The sequence below is a fragment of the Rhineura floridana genome, chromosome 12 (genome assembly GCF_030035675.1).
Source record: "Rhineura floridana isolate rRhiFlo1 chromosome 12, rRhiFlo1.hap2, whole genome shotgun sequence".
In the NCBI taxonomy this organism is placed as follows: domain Eukaryota; kingdom Metazoa; phylum Chordata; class Lepidosauria; order Squamata; family Rhineuridae; genus Rhineura; species Rhineura floridana.
This window is the reverse complement of record NC_084491.1, coordinates 43445746-43462785: the sequence shown is the minus strand read 5'-3', so window position 1 is coordinate 43462785 and position 17040 is coordinate 43445746. Positions and strand designations below refer to the sequence as shown.

The window sequence follows — 17040 nt, the reverse complement described above, 5'->3', positions numbered from 1 at the left end:
ACATTCTAGTAGGTTATCATCCAGCTGGCACAGCTTTGGAAGTAGTAGGAATTTTGCGCCAAATATAAAATCTAGGGCTTTTATTTTAAGTGTTTGGAAAAGCTTTCAGTTCTCTGTGCCTTTAGCTCCCTCTTCTGGCTCCCACTCAGTTTGGCATGTGTAGAACTGCCTATGAACTAGGGACAGGCAAGAAATTTGATTTAGTTTGCAGATCTATCAAATCTGCACTTTCTGAAACAATACGAACACAAAAACACAGCCACCCTTCAAAATTAGCACTTATCTGAATTTTGCTATGTAGTTCGCCTGCCAAAACTTTATACAAAAATGTATATACTAGGGGAAAGTATGTATAAAAATGAACATATGAATGAAAATAACAGGCAAAAAATGCATTATATGATGAGAAATGGCTTGCAAAAATGTGTACATTAACCAATGACCCATATGTGATATCTGAATGGTTCATTTGCAATATCCGGAAGCTTCTGTCTAGACAACGTCTGTTTCCACAACCATGCTGTGTTATGTTGTTTGCCAGGAAGGGGAGGGGGAGATGGCAAAAGGGTCTGCCTCCAGTCAGAGAGGATCCTGGTGGAATCTGCAGGTGGGCAGGAAACAGTACTTCGCACCTAGCCAGTGGAGGGAAATATTCAAGGAAAGGTATCAACTGTGTACTGGGCAATAATACAACAAGCTGGTCTCTGTGGGTTGTCTGGCTTTGGAGATCAAGACTGAGACAGAGACTGGCTTTTGGCAGAAAAGGGCAGGGAAACAAGGAGCTTGGGTCTTGGGTTTCTTACACTTCCACAGTTAATGTTCCTGTCCAAAAAGCCCCCATTGGTATCAAATGGAGTCAAAGAGTTTTTAAGCACCAGAAGACCCAACCCTGTCCAGAAAGGACCCATAATGTTAATTGTACAAGCACAACCTCTTTTTGTTGTTGTTTTAGTCTGCTGTTTCTGGGGGTTCATGGGTAGAATGTATTGACAACAAACAACACACCACTAATAATTTAAAGGTTGCTGGGAACAGTATATTTTAGCCGTCAAATGCCTAGCATAGGCAGTGAGAGCCATGTGACCATCCGACAGTGGAGCCGGACAGTAAGAGGTTGCCCATCCCACATGAAAGAGCTCTTTAAATTTGCACATTCCTGCATATTCCAATCAGAAAGGGTATGAGACAGGGGTGTATTTTATCACCTTATTTGTTTAATCTGTACACAGAACATATCATACGGAAAGCAGGATTGGACCAAGATGAAGGAGGTGTGAAAACTGGAGGGAGAAACATCAATAATTTAAGATATGCAGATGATACCATACAACTAGCAGAAACCAGTAATGATTTGAAATGAATGCTGATGAAAGTTAAAGAGGAAAGCACAAAAGTAGGACTACAGCTGAATGTCAAGAAGACTGAAGTAATGACAACAGAAGATTTATGTAACTTTAAAGTTGACAACGAGGACATTGAACTTCTCAAGGATTATCAATACCTCGGCGCAGTCATTAACCAAAATGGAGAGAATAGTCAAGAAATCAGAAGGCGGCTAGAACTGGAGAGGGCAACTACAAAAGGTCTTCAAATGCAAAGATGTATCACTGAACACTAAAGTCAGGATCATTCAGACCATGGTATTCCCGATCTCTATGTATGGATGTGAAAGTTGGACAGTGAAAAAAGCGGATAAGAGAAAAATCAACTCATTTGAAATGTGGTGTTGGAGGAGAGCTTTGCACATACCATGGACTGCGAAAAAGACAAATAATTGGGTGTTAGAACAAATTAAACTAGAACTGTCACTGGAGGCCAAAATGATGAAACTGAGGTTATTATACTTTGGACACTTAATGAGAAGACATGATTCATTAGAAAAGAGAATAATGCTTGGAAAAACGGAAGGGAGTAGAAAACGAGGAAGGCCAAACAAGAGATGGATTGATTCCATAAAGGAAGCCACAGACCTGAACTTACAAGATCTGAACAGGGTGGTTCAAGACAGATGCTCTTGGAGGTTGCTGATTTATAGGGTTGCCATAAGTCGTAATCGACTTGAAGGCACATAACGCACAATATTTGTTGCCTAAAACATTCGTTACATTAAAATAATTTTCTTTATAGATAAATGAACTTTCCCTAATTCTGTTTCCACTAGCTACAATGGAAGTAGCTTGATCTGTATGACCCTAATATAATTGAAAATAGAATGACAGGAATTTAGTTGGCACACACAGCTTTTTATCAATTGTAGAACTCAACATTCACAGAATAGTGGCATGTAGAGATTTTGTGTGTGTGACAAAGAATACTGTGTAATAAATATGTTTGCTCTGAAGACCCACGGGAACTCCTTTCATACGTAATAATAACAACAACAACATTATGAGTTTGCATATAAAGTCAAGAAATTTATGAGAAATTGGTTGAATTGTATCCCCCCCTGAAAAAATCAACACAAATTAGTTGTCTATTCCATTTAAAATTTACAAGGAAATAATAACAAACTGGAATGCTTTTAGTCAATGAACTATCCCATTTCTTCAGCTAAATGTGAGTGTTGCCTCTTACTTCTGGTCTGAGGTTTGGTGCTGTCCTCCTTTTTCCTGCTGAAATGGACCAGATCCACCCCTGCACATGGTGGCCAAGACCCCGAGATGCTCTGCTGTGCCAGTATTGGGGCTTTTCAGCTCCACCTTCCTTTAACAACCCTACACCTCCCAAAGTCCCTGCCCAGCTCCACATGGAGTGGTACTCCATGAGGGGTAAGTGGCTACTTCCCAACAGAAAGCTTTCCAGAAGCACTTGGACAGACGCTTCTGGAAAATGATACCAGATGGACCTTCAGGAAGATCCAGCGGGGCTCTCCCGATATTCATAGAGATATCCAATGGAATATTGGGCTGCAACTAATGTTAGTCATACTCAGACCCACTGAAATGAATAAACATAGTGAACTTAGGTCCACTAATTTAAATGGGTCTGCTCTGAGTAGAATTTAGTTGGCTACAACCCTGAGCGTCTAAATGCAAAAGCTGATAAAGTGTTCCATATATTTAACTGACGGTTTTGCCACTCTGAAATTCTTGGCTTTGTGTAAGTTTTCAGATTACATTTGCTTTAGTACTTTAACATATATAAGTTAAAAACATATTAATCTGATTCCCAACCACATTTTCTGGTGGGTGAAGAATTTTTGTGCCATAGGCAGCCGTCATGTCCCAGGCATCAATGAAGCCAACCTTCATGTCCCGAAAAACATCCTTTAGTGCAAGGTTTTGGGCATAGCCATGGAAGTCCGAAAATCGCTCCTGGTCAATGTTTATCTCCCGGATGTTCTCTGCTTTGATGATGACCTTTGTATCTGGGCTCCTCAAGAGAAGGCGCTCGATGGCTCCCCGGATGTTAATCATTCTTTGAATGAAGAGCTCGATGGGGAAGGGACGAAAGTGCTGGCCCACAGCAATAACAATAGTTGTGTCTCTGTCGCCTGCCATGTTGTCAATCTCCCGAGCAATGTAGCTGTGATCTCTTACCATATATTCTATAATAGTGACTAAGGGATGGCCGTGTTTTTTCCACTGGATTTGAATGTTTTTTGTCATGTCCACAGCAATCAAGTTCTGGTGCTTCCCAGCTCCATGAGTGTCAAGATATTTGAATGCTAATGTGGGAATAGACACAACATTAATATACAAGTTTTTAATCATTATCCTCTGAGAATTACTGGGCTACCTCTGGTGGGGAAAACTTTGTGGAATTCAAAAAAACATGCTGGCTATGGTATACAGCCACTCTTGTGGCTGTATAATTAATTGTTTTTAAAGATGTATTTTAAATTGTTGTAACCCACCCTGCAACCTCGGCGCTGTGTACAGCAAAATAAAAATGCTTAAAAACAAACATGTTTTTGGCAATTAAAAAACATTTTAAACAGCTGCGTAGGCCTGTTGGCACAAGAAAAAATCTTCAAGAGACTCCTGAAAGTGAGGATGTTTCCTGAAAATTAAGGATGCTTGCTGAGTCTCTGCTGGAAGAGCTTTCCACAGCATAGGACACTAAATGCCCAACTTCAGGTTGAGGCCAGTTGGGCCTCTATAACATGAAGGACAACTAACAGACTCCCTCCAAAGTTCTCAGTGATCAGCCTGGTGCTTAAGGCATCCTGGGCTCAAGTTGTTCAGGGCTTTGTATATTTTTTTGGTTGAGGAACTGCACCACAACATTCAAATTATGAATTTCAAAGGAGGATTGTGTTTTTGCTTTGTGTATTGCTTTGAGAAGTACAACTTAGACAAGTTTGCATTTACAAATTTCTCCCCAATCTCTACGTAGAACATATTTCCTAAATAAATATTTTTAAAGAAAGACTTCAAGATTAACATTTAGGCACAGAAACCTGTAACAAAGGTATGTGTTACAGCTAAAAATGCTACATGATGGTTATCTGTAGGTGGGAAAACGTACATCTCACTCTCGATGCAATATACTCCATCCATTGCCGCACAGTAGAGTCTCCCAAGAGGTAAATCAGCTTTCGTTTCAAGCAAATGTCAATCCATTTAAAGGTGCTGAAAGTGTTGAAACTGGGCACGCTGCAGAACACGGGGTGCCAATGGTTCTGCCACACAAAGCCACTGGGAGATGGGGAGGTCATCCCAACCCTGCATTTCTCCATTGCCATTGTCTTCTTCCCTGCCAAAAGGATATGAGAGATAGGCAAATGCATTGCCAACAGACTCTACAGTGATGTGTGAGAGGAAACGAGCACTGAACGGAAAGGGTGAATGTCTCTGTCTGCAGTCCCTGGGGCAATTAGTGGGGATGCCAAAGTTCCAGGAAGGAATAAGCAGAAAAGGATCACACAGAGGCAACATTTTATAGCAGCCTTTCAATTCTGCACCTGGCAATCTGTGGGCCACTTCTGAAGCAGGAACCATTTTCAGAGATGGAGAAGAACTGGAATCTGTTTATTATCATTATTTGGCCTCCTGTTTCCACTCCCAGAACCAGTAAGAGCAGCTATAAATAATAAGGTCAAAGAAGAGAAGACTGAGGGGAGATAGGATAGCACTCTTCAAGCACTTGAAGGGCCGTCCCCAGAGAAGAGCCAGGATCTCTTCTTGATCGTCCCAGAGGGCAGGACGTGGAATAACGGGCTCAAGTTCCAGGAAGCCAGATTTCAGCTGAACATCAGGAAAAACTTCATAACTGTTAGAGCAGTACAACCATGGAAACAATGACCTAGGAAGGTGGTGGGCTCTCCAACACTGGAGGCCTTCAAGAGAGAGCGGGACAGGCACCTGCTGGGGATGCTTTAATTTGTATTCCTGCATTGAGCAGGGGGTTGGACACAATGACCTTATAGGCCCCTTCCAACTCTGCTATTGATTCTACAGTTAGTGAAACCAGCAGAGAAGCCAAAATGTTTCACTGTCAAAACACACACGCAAAGAACAGAACGGAAGACTCAAAGATCTAACAGTCCTGCAAGGAAGAAAGGTCTCCACCACAGTCACAGCTAGACAATGGCTGGTCCCAAACTTACACTAGGCATGTGCAGCTGTCATAACCCAGAGCTCTGACTCCCCATCCTCAGGGAAGCGGCCATGGATTCATAGGATGTATCTGACCGGGAGAAGAAATTGCCCTCAGAACCAGCCTTTGATGCATCTGCCGCTTCAGAAATTCCAGCACTGTGATGCCAGCACCTCTCCAGGCTGAAGTGGCTGCATCTCCAGACATTGAGGACACCAGCTCAGAGGCCATAGGGGAACCACAGACACCCCCATACTGCTCAAGCCCACATCTCCTAAAACAGACTGCCCCCCCTAAGAGTAGAGGGCCCGCCCTTTCAAAGGTGGGGCTAGATGCTCAAAAGAATCTGTAGGCCTCTTTAAGGCTCAGTCTGCATTTGCTGGTTGTTGGAGCAATATTCAAGCCTGCCTTCCAGTTTTAGTGGCCCTTGGAGCTATCCAGGGTGTTACCCGCCTTGCTTCACTGTGCTTTGGACTTTTGTCTAGCATATCCCTACTATGTGCTGTGTGAAGAGGTTTCCTAGATTTGGACATGTTGCTAGTGCTACAAGGCCCGGCATCCCTGGACTCTGTGCCTGGCACAAGCCCTCACTTGGGCTAGAACTTCCCTGTATCAGCAGTATGGAGAGGATTTTTCTTTTCAGCCAATGCCAAAGCTGTGGAGAGAGGCTGAAATTCCCTGAGGTGACCCTCTAAGAAAAACACTGCACCTGCTCTTGCAGACAGGGGGGGAGTGAATGAAAGCAAAGGAAAGGGAGGACGGGAAAGCAAAGCAAAGGGGAAGATGGGAGTGGACAAAGCCCAACCTCTGTAGATTATTGGCCAGAAAGTGAAAGATAAGCCCCACCTCCCAAGGCTTTGCTTTTAATAAAATGTTAATAAAATTAGTAGGTTAAGGAAGGAAGCCCCTAGTACTTCTTTGTCCTCCCTTTCCCCCACCCACACTTTTGTATATATAAGCAGAGGTGATACTCTATAGGATCTCTGAAAAGACCACAGCCCCCCCTTGCAAGGTAGAATCCCCAGATCTGGAGCCCTGCAACGTTCCTGGGCTGTCCTCTCTTCAGTTCAGACCCTGTGTAGGGGTGCACCATGAGACCTTGCCACATGCCCCAAAGCAGTGGCCTGTCTTGTCCAATTCCCCAAGCAGAGGCCACCAAAGTTGAGAAGACCAGAAAGTCCGACTTACTTTCACAGAAATAGACGTGAATGTCCCTGAACGTCTGAGGGATCTCAGTGCCAGTGTTTGAACTTTAGGAGGGGAAAAAATGGTCATTAGAAAAGCTTGTCAAAACATATCAGTCGTCAAGAGCGCTATGGTTTTTACCCGACCTAATTCTTATAGCCCTCGAGACTCTATTGGAGAGTCTGGTCTAAATGGAGGCTGGTCTGCTCCAGAAAGACAATCTCTATGAAGTGATGTCCCTATTGGATGCACATGGAAAATCGTATTGAAATGGCCCAAGAATGAGCCCAGAGCATTTCAGATGCAGAGGAAGCAAATGTAATAGTCTTAACCTGATAAAATAAAAACTAGCTGACATGAATTCAGAAAATAGCTTGTCATGGGGCACCTGCTATTACTAGCTGTGAGAATATGTGACTTTTAAAAATTGTTTTTAGATGGTTACAATATTTTTAGATGTTTTAATGTTTTAAAAGATTGTAAATATGTTTATCAAAATTTATTTTAATTGTATTGTTCTAGGGCTTGGTTGTTTGCCACCCTGGGCTTCTCTGAGAGAGGGAAAGGTGGAACAGAAATTTAAGAAATACCAATAATTTTCTTACTTATCCAGGTGTATAACCCTCCCTGTGCAAGAGGCCCAAGGCATATTACATCAGCCTTACATACCTGAGATGGATTCCCTCCCACCAGTGGGCTACTAGTGGGTGGTGGGTGAAGAGAGAGAAACATTTAACATTTCAGAAATTAAATGTTGCAGGCCTACAAAACTATTGTTCCTATATCATTGCAATTGCTCACCTCAAATCACTCCTGAAACACCCTTGGCCCACTGCATCCTCTATCTCCTGCTAGAAATTAGGAGATTCTTTGCCCCAGCCAGAATGTTAAGAGTCAACATTTCTCAACTCAACATCTTATGTATAACTTATGCTGTGTCAGGCAATGTAACTTTGTGGTTGCTCTTGGTATACAGATATGGTATATTTATGCTTTTCGTTATAAACCAGGTTGGCTGGTTTAGCCTTGGATCCAGCAGATCAAGCTTCATGTCCCCCCCCCCAAATTTGGGACCCTGGCTCACTTTTTCTGTTGTTGTTAGCAATGGGAGCAAATTTGCAATTTGTGCAGTATGAAATATGACCTCAGTCATTTGAATAGACATATGGGAGCAGCTATTCATTCATTTGCACCTTTAATACATGAGATAGAAAATTTGATGACCTGCCTATTCTTTCAATTCAAATTCTTTTACCTAATTTTAATATTATACTTTTCCACTGCTGTAACCCACCCTGGGACTTTATGATGGAGAGCAAGTAGGAAATCCTATAAATAAAATAAAATAAACAATTCCATCTCTGACAATCCCAGGACTGGAGATGGAGACACAACTCAGTGGGCTCTGGGGTATATTCAGCTGTCTAATTAGTGCACCTAAGTTAGTCATACCTGTTAACTTCAATGGATTTACTCTGAGTAGGAGTGGCCTTGAATACCACCCTCTATTTCTGTTGCCTTATCCAAACCCATCATGAGCCCACAATATAACTATTTACTCATAGACAGCAAATGGATGGATCAGTTCTGCCCAATAGTAGAACATTTGCAGATCGAACAGCAAAGTAAATGATACCTATTTAAAAGACTCTGTTCCAATTCCATGAGATATGAGACATTTTTATTGTCGGACTTCAGGCGAACAAAAGCTTCACAAGGCGCATTCTTTGGTTTCACGCAGTAGAAGGCCTCTTGGTCTCGCTCATCTAGATACTCACACAGTTCTGCATTTGTGTTAATGACAAAACCACATTCAGTGAAGAGGTCTGATGTTCCATTTAAAAAATTGCCCGTGAAAGCTATTTTGTCATAGCCTTTCTTCCTCGCTGCCCACAGGGCAGAAACTGCTTCGCTGGGGTGGATGAGCAAGAGGGACACCCTGACATCGCCTGCCCAAAATAAAGTGAAATTGACCAGGTATGTGCCATTCCTATAGTCTGTGATACGCCCAGAGGCTCCGGCCTTAAGGCCTGAAGAGTAGATCCTCGCTCGCAAGAAGTCCCCTCCGTACTCCTTCCTCTTCCCCAAGTGGTCGTACAAATCCAGCCGAACCATCAAGGGATCTCCGACGCAATATGAGCTCCTACGGTTTAATATGGTGGCCTTGCTGTTCTTGGCACTTGTGGTGGTGTTTATGTCTGTGAAAGTGACACTGGGCATCAGCTGGTCCAATTTGGCAAGGATCCTTTTCACTTCTTTGTCCTTTTCTGCCCACTCCATCCTAGTAGGGCTTAGGGTGTCACCTTTAATTGGCCAGATTCTGCTCCTGCCATCTATCATTGACAGATTTTTGTTTAAATATGCTGAAAACTTTCAAACTGATTCAAATAACAGTTAACATCCTAGCATTTAAAATACTAGAAATGTCTGGGAAATGTGTGAACAGATTTGAAAATGTTTAGGGACCACAGCAAGAAAATTCTTTAGAAATTATCCTTTCTTTATGGTGGAGAACTTATGGCCCTCCAGATGTTGCAAGGCTACTTTCCCATCCTCCCTGGCCATTGGCCATGCTGGCTACTGGAGTTGTTGGGTGTTAGCGTCCAACAACATCTGGAGGGCCGCAGGTTCCCCATCCCTGCTTTATTCCATTAATTATTGTTTTCAATTATTGCAATTACTGATATATTACTTTAAATAATGCCAGATGGGATTATGAAAATGATAAAGTCCTTACCAACCATTGTACCAACTTGGTTTCTGTCTACTTGACTCATGAGACCTCTGAAGATGGAGATCTGGAGCATGCAATGTGAAAGAAACAATTACAAGTTTTCAAAAGAAGAGAACATGGTTCAGTAGTAGAAAACACACACACACATTCAAGTAATGTGATGAGCACAGAAATGCAGAATGAAGCTTTAGGGATCTGGGTGGTAGGGGGTATACTTAAAACAACAGCAAGGCTGGGCACCTCATTAATAACAAGTGTTTTGGCATCAATCAATAATGATCTCTACCTAGAACTCTCATGCACAGAGAAAGGTTATAACTCAGTGCTAGAGCATCTGCTTTGCATGCAGAAGGTCCCAGGTTCAATCCCTGGCATCTCCAGGTCGCTGCCAGTCAGTGTATACAACGTTGAACAAGATGGACCAATGGTCTTACTCAGTATACGGCAGCTTCATTATGTTCCTAGAGGCATCATGCCCTCTGAAGAGCAGCTGCTAGGGGAAAATGAGCTGGGGAAGGGGGTTGCTTTCATACCCCATGTGCATACTTCCCAGAAACATCTGGTTGGCCACAGCTGGAGATGGAATGCTGCTTTAGAAGACGCAAGGACTGCTCCTGCAAGGCAATTGTTATATTCATTTGTTCTTCTATAGAAAGAAAGATGCAAGAAAACATTTTCCCCAAAAGTATTGAAACAGAATTTCTTCTGAATTTATATTATATATATATATATAAGGCATTTTAGCATGTGTTTTTAAATTGCTTTTAAAAATGTGTTTTTTAAATGTGTATATTTGTTTTTAATGTTTTTAATTGTTGTAAACCACCCAGAGAGCTTTGGCTATGGGGCGGTATATAAATACAACAACAACAACAACAACAACAATAATAATAATAATAAAACATATGCAAAATCAACAGAGTTATTTGTGTTATGATTTAGGGTGGTAACACAGAGAGATGACAATTAATTAATTAAAGTGTGGGAATTTCTACCTGGAACTCAGTTCTGTAGAGCATATAGCCAAGGATGATGATGGCTCCAAGAAGAAGGGCCAAAAATCTCCGCCTCATGGTCGTGGTGAGGACATTGCAGTCAACTCTCTGAAAGGTGCAGAGAAATTCCTTTTTACCTCCTTTGATTTCAAGCCTGTCACACAACTAAAGGATAGTGACTGAGGAGCAATGCTTTGCAATGGAATCCTATTCAGACTTTTTTTTTTTAATAACCTGTTGAAAATTCCTTAGTGCAGTAGCGCGCAAGTGCTGGATTGGCATTAGAATGCAATTACTAGAATAAGATTTTCTTTTCTTTTAGTGATGTAGAGCCCAATCCTAAACTCAAGATCCGCCAGCTGATGGGCTTTAGGAAGTAGTGGAAGACCTGTGATGCCGGCAGATATTTGAATACGCCAAAGGCATGACACATTCGTAGAGGGAAGTCCCCTGATATGCTGGCACAAAAGTCCCATTGCTGGAACCGTCCTACTAGCCAAGATATGTCAACAGAATGGAAGAAAATGGGCAGGGATATCTGCACTGCATGTGTGTAGGTAGCAGACGTACACCAACTCCTAGACCCCTTCGTCTCAGAGACACACCCACGTTGATGGCACCACATTTCCTCAGCCTTAGACCCCCCTTCTGACTTGAGTGGCCGCCTCCGTGTGGACAGCCCTCATGCCCACATTTTCAAAACAGAGCATAGACAGCGGTGCAGCTCAGCACAGCAGTGTATCAATGCGACTGATAAATGTTTCCAGTATATACTTAAATGCCAGTATATAGATTTTGATGAGGGGAATCATAGTATAAAGCTGTCAACCTCAGGTCCTGGGGCCAAATGCAGCCTTACAAGTCTTTCCGTCCATCGTCCTGGGTCCTTTGGGGAGGAAAGGCGGGATTTAAATTTAATAAATAAATAAATCTGCCCCTCGGGACTCTCCCACCTCATCTCCTCCCCCGTCATAAACTTTCTCTCCAGGCCACACCCCTTGCCAGCCCCGCTTTGCACCCCGCTTGAGTGTTTTCACCTGGGGGGGGGCAGGTGTCCTTGGACTCTGATATTGCCCCTTGCTTGTTGGGATAAAGGATAATGGGGTCTGTGTAGAAAGCAGCTTGCTGTCCAAAGGCAAAATTTGCATTTGTTGCCCTGCCTACTTTTGTTTATTGCCTCACCCACCACTGGCATGTGGCCCCTGGAAGATTTCCCAACGAGGGATGTGGCCCTTGAGCTGAAAAAGGTTTCCGAACCCTGGCATAAAGGCACTTAGCAGAACAGGAGAGGGGCTTTGCACAAAGAGGGGACACTTGCGCACATTGCTAACGTGTTTCCTCCAAAAGACTCATGGGCACTGTGCCTTTGGGCACCCAGACACAAACACCAAGCAGCCACCTCCACCCCACTCAAACAACTGGGGTAGCCAGGACAGAACCCCCCAGGGGTGAAGAATGGAAGGGGGCTACCACATGCCAAAGCAGTGTATCTGTCTCACATATCCTCACCCACATCACCTTAACCATGTGTGAATACTGTGTCTTGTCTGGATGGCTGTCTGTGGCTAGGGACGGGTGACCAATTATATTCTATTTGCATTTAAAGGGAAACCTCCCCAATCTGCACTTTCTGAAACAATATGCAGACCAAAACACAGCCATCCTTACAAATTGCCCTCCCCCAGATTTTTCAGTGCAGTTTTCCAGCCAAATCACATGTACAAAAATGCATATGCTAGGGTAAAGTGTGCATAAAGCACTTGATATGCATGAAAATAACATACAAAATGTGTTATATTAGGCAAAATTGCTTTGTAAAACTGTTTGTTAGTCAAAATTGCATACAATAGTGTGTATATTTAGGAGAAATTCGCATTCAAATGCTGATGAATTTTCATGAGGACTTTTTTAAAAAAAAACACCAGAGACTGACGTGGAAATGGGGAGGACCTGAACTGGGGGGAAAATGACAAATGAAGAGAAACCAAAATGGACAGATTCTCCCGTCTCTATCAGTGGTAGATCAAAATCCTAGATTTGTCTGTTCACTGGAATAGACACATGGGATTCTATGTAACTGAAGCTGGTATGTCCTGTTACACGCCCCCAAGTGGCAACTAATACCATCCAAATAGAATGACAGAGTTTGAAGGGGTCTTGAAGGTCATCTAGGCCACCCCTGGTTAGTGCAAGATAGCCACAGGTGAAGCATTCCTCCCCACTCCTCCTGTACATCTCCCACAAAGGGTTTCAGTTAATTTTGTAATCCTGTCACAATTCCTCCTCCTCCTCCACCACCAATGCCTCCAGCACCACACTACTTGTACTCATTGCCTGTGATTTCTCCTATTTTGTTTCATACCTAATTTCTAACCACTTAGCTTACCTAAACTGTAAACCTCAAAGTCTGTTGCACTGAGGCTTGGTCAGTGAAAAGATTGCCTAGCAACAGGAAGGTTCTAAACTACCAGAGTCTAAGATTGGTCAGAAACTACTGCTTAGCAGAACTCTTGGCCCTGATGCAAAATACAGCAGCCAGACTGCTGATGGGAGCACATGGCTAACAACATGTGACAACACTCTTAAAACATCTGCACTGGCTGCCCATCCACTAGCGAGCCAGATTCAAGGTCCTTGTATGAATTTACAAAGCCCTGAACAACTTAGGCCCAGGGTAGCTTAGGGACTGCCTAAACCTTTATATCCCAGCTCGATCACTGAGATCATCTGCAGTGGCTTTGATCATCCACTGGGTTGGCGAGGCTCATTTAACATCGACACAAAATTGAGCCATCAGTGTCATTGGCCCAGCTCTCTGGACTGCTCTGCCAACAGAGATTCAGCAGGCGTCTTCTGTTTTAACCTTTAAATGCCTGCTGAAAGCCTTTCTGTTCTGCAGGCTTATGTAGGCAATTCAGAAGATGTCGCAACAGTTGACTTTTGTTTTTATTGTATTTTTAATGTTTTCATTGTATGGTGGTGATTGTTTTTTAACTAGCGGTATACAAATATATTTATAAATAAACAAATAAATGAAATCCACCAGGGATTGCCTTGGGCAGAATAGCTTCTGCTGCATCTGCCCCCAATCTATTGTGCAAGGAGGCAGGACTGATGCAACTCAGCCAATCCAACCAAGAACAGCAGGATAGATACCACCAAGTCCTAACAGAGCTCATGAGCTTAAACAGCCCAGATGAAGCAATTAAGGAGAGGGGGGAAGAAAGGAGAGCACTTACCTAGAGAGGGAAAGAGAGGAGCAAAGGCCTGAGGGACCACCAGCTCTTGGGTCTACTGTACTTCCTTCCCCAGCCTGCAAGGAGTTACAGGAAACCCTGAGAAAAGACCTCAGCTATCCAACCAACTCCAGTGGAAGATGATATATGGGAACCTGGCCAGTACTGTTGACGTGTGTGCGTTGTTGCGTGAAACAGCATACATTACGTTGGAGTTAAGTTGAGCAAGAAACTTCTTCAGAGCATTAGAGCATGTTAAGAGTCTTTATTAAGACATTATGGCCAAAGGCTTAAGAGTAAATACATGTTGAGTTTCTTCACCCCCCTTCTGGTACCTCTCTCTCCAAAGGTAAAAAAAACACAGAAGACAACCTCTCAGTTCAGAGGCAATACACAGAAGACCAGCCTCACAGTTCAGAGGCAATACACAGAAGACTAGCCTCACAGTTCAGAGGCAATATTCAGAAGACACAACTTACAGACTCTGTTAGAACTTTCCCAGTTGCTATCTCACGTTACCATGACAACTTTTTCTCAGAAAAAGCTGAGAAGCTTTCCCAAGGCTTTTTTTGATCTGCCTCTAAACGTCGAAAACAGTCCTCTGCTGTTAAAGCAAAGTGGGATCTGGCCAGAGCATAGAAGTAATCAAAATTATCTGCATACTCCACTGGCAGAGAGTTCAACAATTCTCTCAATTCGCCTTCAGCGTTAATGCGTAAAGCACTCATCCAGTACTTTTTAAGCACACCTTGGTCTCTACAAGAGTGAGCAAAAACTTGAAAAAAGGTAAAGATGTCATCTGTCTCACGAAAGGTCAGAAAAGATTTTTTATGGAGGTCTGGTCTTCCTCCTCGTGGTTATTGCAGCTCACGAGCAAAACTTTCCCTACTCCGGCGATCCTCCTTCATAGCCTTGAACTGTAGGGACAACAGCTTCATTTGCTTGGCTAGGTAACGCTGCATACTTCTAGGCAGCTCTTCCCCATCAGAATCTTCTTCCTCCTCACTTTCCTCAGTTTGCTTAAACACGATCTCCTTGTCATCCGCAGAAGGCTGAGGTATAAACGACAGAGCAGCAGCGCCTTCCTCCAGCTGAACAAGCTGACTAGGCAACGCATTGTCTGCCAGGTGCACATCCTTGGCTCCGTTCTTTTGAGATCTGGTTTTTATCTTTTGCGACATTCTGCACTGACCTTACTACCCAAAGTAACAAATGGTTGTGTCAGAAGTCTCTTTCAAATTTACAATTTGCTGCAATGCACTTATCTCACACAGCGTGTTCACTTAAGAGCAGGAATGGCTTCGATCCTCACCGCTGCCAGCCATGTCATGACCCCCGGACCCTCAAGGTACTGGGTTCATGCATCAGACTCAGACCCCCACCCTTAGGGAAATGAGACTGGAACCAAAAAAGCTATTACTTCACCCTTGCCAAGGCTGTGTACGCTCACAACAACCCTGCAAGGTAGAAGGTAGGCTGCCACCACCCCTGTATACTGGTCCACTCAGAGCCAGGGGATCTCTGAGCCCAAAAGATATATAAAACCAAGGTCCTAAAAGGCAAGAGTCACAGTTACACTCCTTGCCAGGCACCTCTGGTTTAACACTTAAAATCCAAGCCTTTAACTTCTTAACCCTCTTTGGTAGTTAGTGACTGAGATTGGTCAAGGTACTGAATCCAGAACTACCCCTTCTCTCAATTGAACACACCAGGTTAAATAGAAGTAGCTTTATTAAGATATATAAGTGCACATAACATATAGCAGCAAGTAATCCTTTAAGACCATTCACCCAACAGGGGTTTAGGTTCTTACAAGAGAATTCATACACACAACAAGAAAATAACAAACTAACTCACCTAACTACTTACACATGAAGTAGTTGGTTGCGTGGCACCTCTCCTAAGAGAGATGGATGTTCAACATAAAGCAATGGAACCAGACATAGGTTGCCTTCCCATAAGCAACCCCTGGAACCATAAGGCAGAAAGGTTTGGAACTCTGGTGCCAGTCAGCATAGGCAGAGAACAGAGAACAAAGGCTATGGGTCTCTAGCCCTATACTTAAGGGAAAAGGATCCTAACGGTCCAAAATTAATTGACCAATCAGGAATTGGCTGATGTAACTTTCTTCTCGATGTTTCTCACATTTTCGCGCCTTCAGGCCCCCCTCCCAACTGTGTTTTCCAACTGTACAGGCCAAGGATGACCTTGGGTACCAGGCACTTGCTAATCAGCAAAGATAAACAGGTGCAGCTTGTTAAGGCTTCTCTAACCATCTTCAGCTGGGAAGTGAAACTCAGATTTGCAAATTGGCAAAGGCTTGTCTTTTCCAACTGTAACCGTCTCCCAGAGTCCCTTACTGGAGCCAAAGTATTGCTATTAGATTTTTAATAACTCATGACCATTACAGGTTCATGACAGATGGTACTTCCCAGGATTTTGTTCCTGTCTTTAAATATTCCTCCAGAGGTACATACAAATATACTTAATGATTGGCAAAAGTTAATAATTGATTTCATTTGGAAAGGGAAGAAACCCAGAGTAGCTGCCCAAACTCTCAAAATCTGTGGAAATTGGTGAGCGAGCATTACCATCAGTTCATAAATATTATGAAGCAGCAACGTTAACAAATATTCATTACTAGTTTTTCCCCAGATAGAGCAATGATTTTAGAAAGTGGAGATATCTCTCTATAAAATAAATTGTAGTAGCACCCCTTTATTATTATTATTATTATTATTATTATTATTATTATCATTATTGTTGTTGTTGTTGTTGTTGTTCAATTTGTTAGTTGCCTTATACCCAACAGTGTCTAGGCAACTTACAACCAATTTAAAAACATACAAAATAAAACATTTTTAAAGCATACAGTAAAAACACAAAATCCAAACAAAAGGAATAACTGACATACATCAAGGGCCAAAGGCCTGAACGGAAAGGAAGGTATATGCCTGGTGCCTAAAGATGGATAAAGAAGCTACCAGGCATAAGGAAATGAGACAATCAATTTTCTTCTTCTTTGTTATTTGATATTTTAATTCAACATTATATTGCTTTAACATATATCATGTATTCATTATTTTTATATTATACGGTATTTTTGTTTACATTAAATAAAATAAATAAATAAAAACAATTTCAAATCCAGTGCAGATTGGGATAAGAATCTCCACTTAAACATCTTGTTGAAAAAGGAACATAAGAATTTGAGGCTGATGTATCAGGCCAAAGGGGGCCCATCTAGTCCAGCATTCTGTGGGAAGGCTGCAAGCAAGTCCTGAGTGCAACAGCATTCTCCTCTTCTGTGGAAGGGCTTCAGCAGGTGCTGAAAAAACAATAGATGGCA

At 42.6% G+C, this 17040-nt stretch overlaps 1 protein-coding gene across 1 annotated transcript; it reads right to left on the bottom strand.

The window, feature by feature from the left end:
- Positions 1 to 3131: 3131 nt before the first annotated feature.
- LOC133368455 (NXPE family member 4-like) lies at positions 3132 to 9006 on the bottom strand. Its single transcript, XM_061592718.1, has 4 exons — positions 8363 to 9006; positions 6730 to 6791; positions 4471 to 4698; positions 3132 to 3667 (listed from the first exon to the last, which is right to left on the bottom strand). Exons 1-4 carry the CDS (start codon positions 9004 to 9006, stop codon positions 3132 to 3134), a joined length of 1470 nt encoding a protein of 489 aa, XP_061448702.1.
- Positions 9007 to 17040: the final 8034 nt, after the last annotated feature.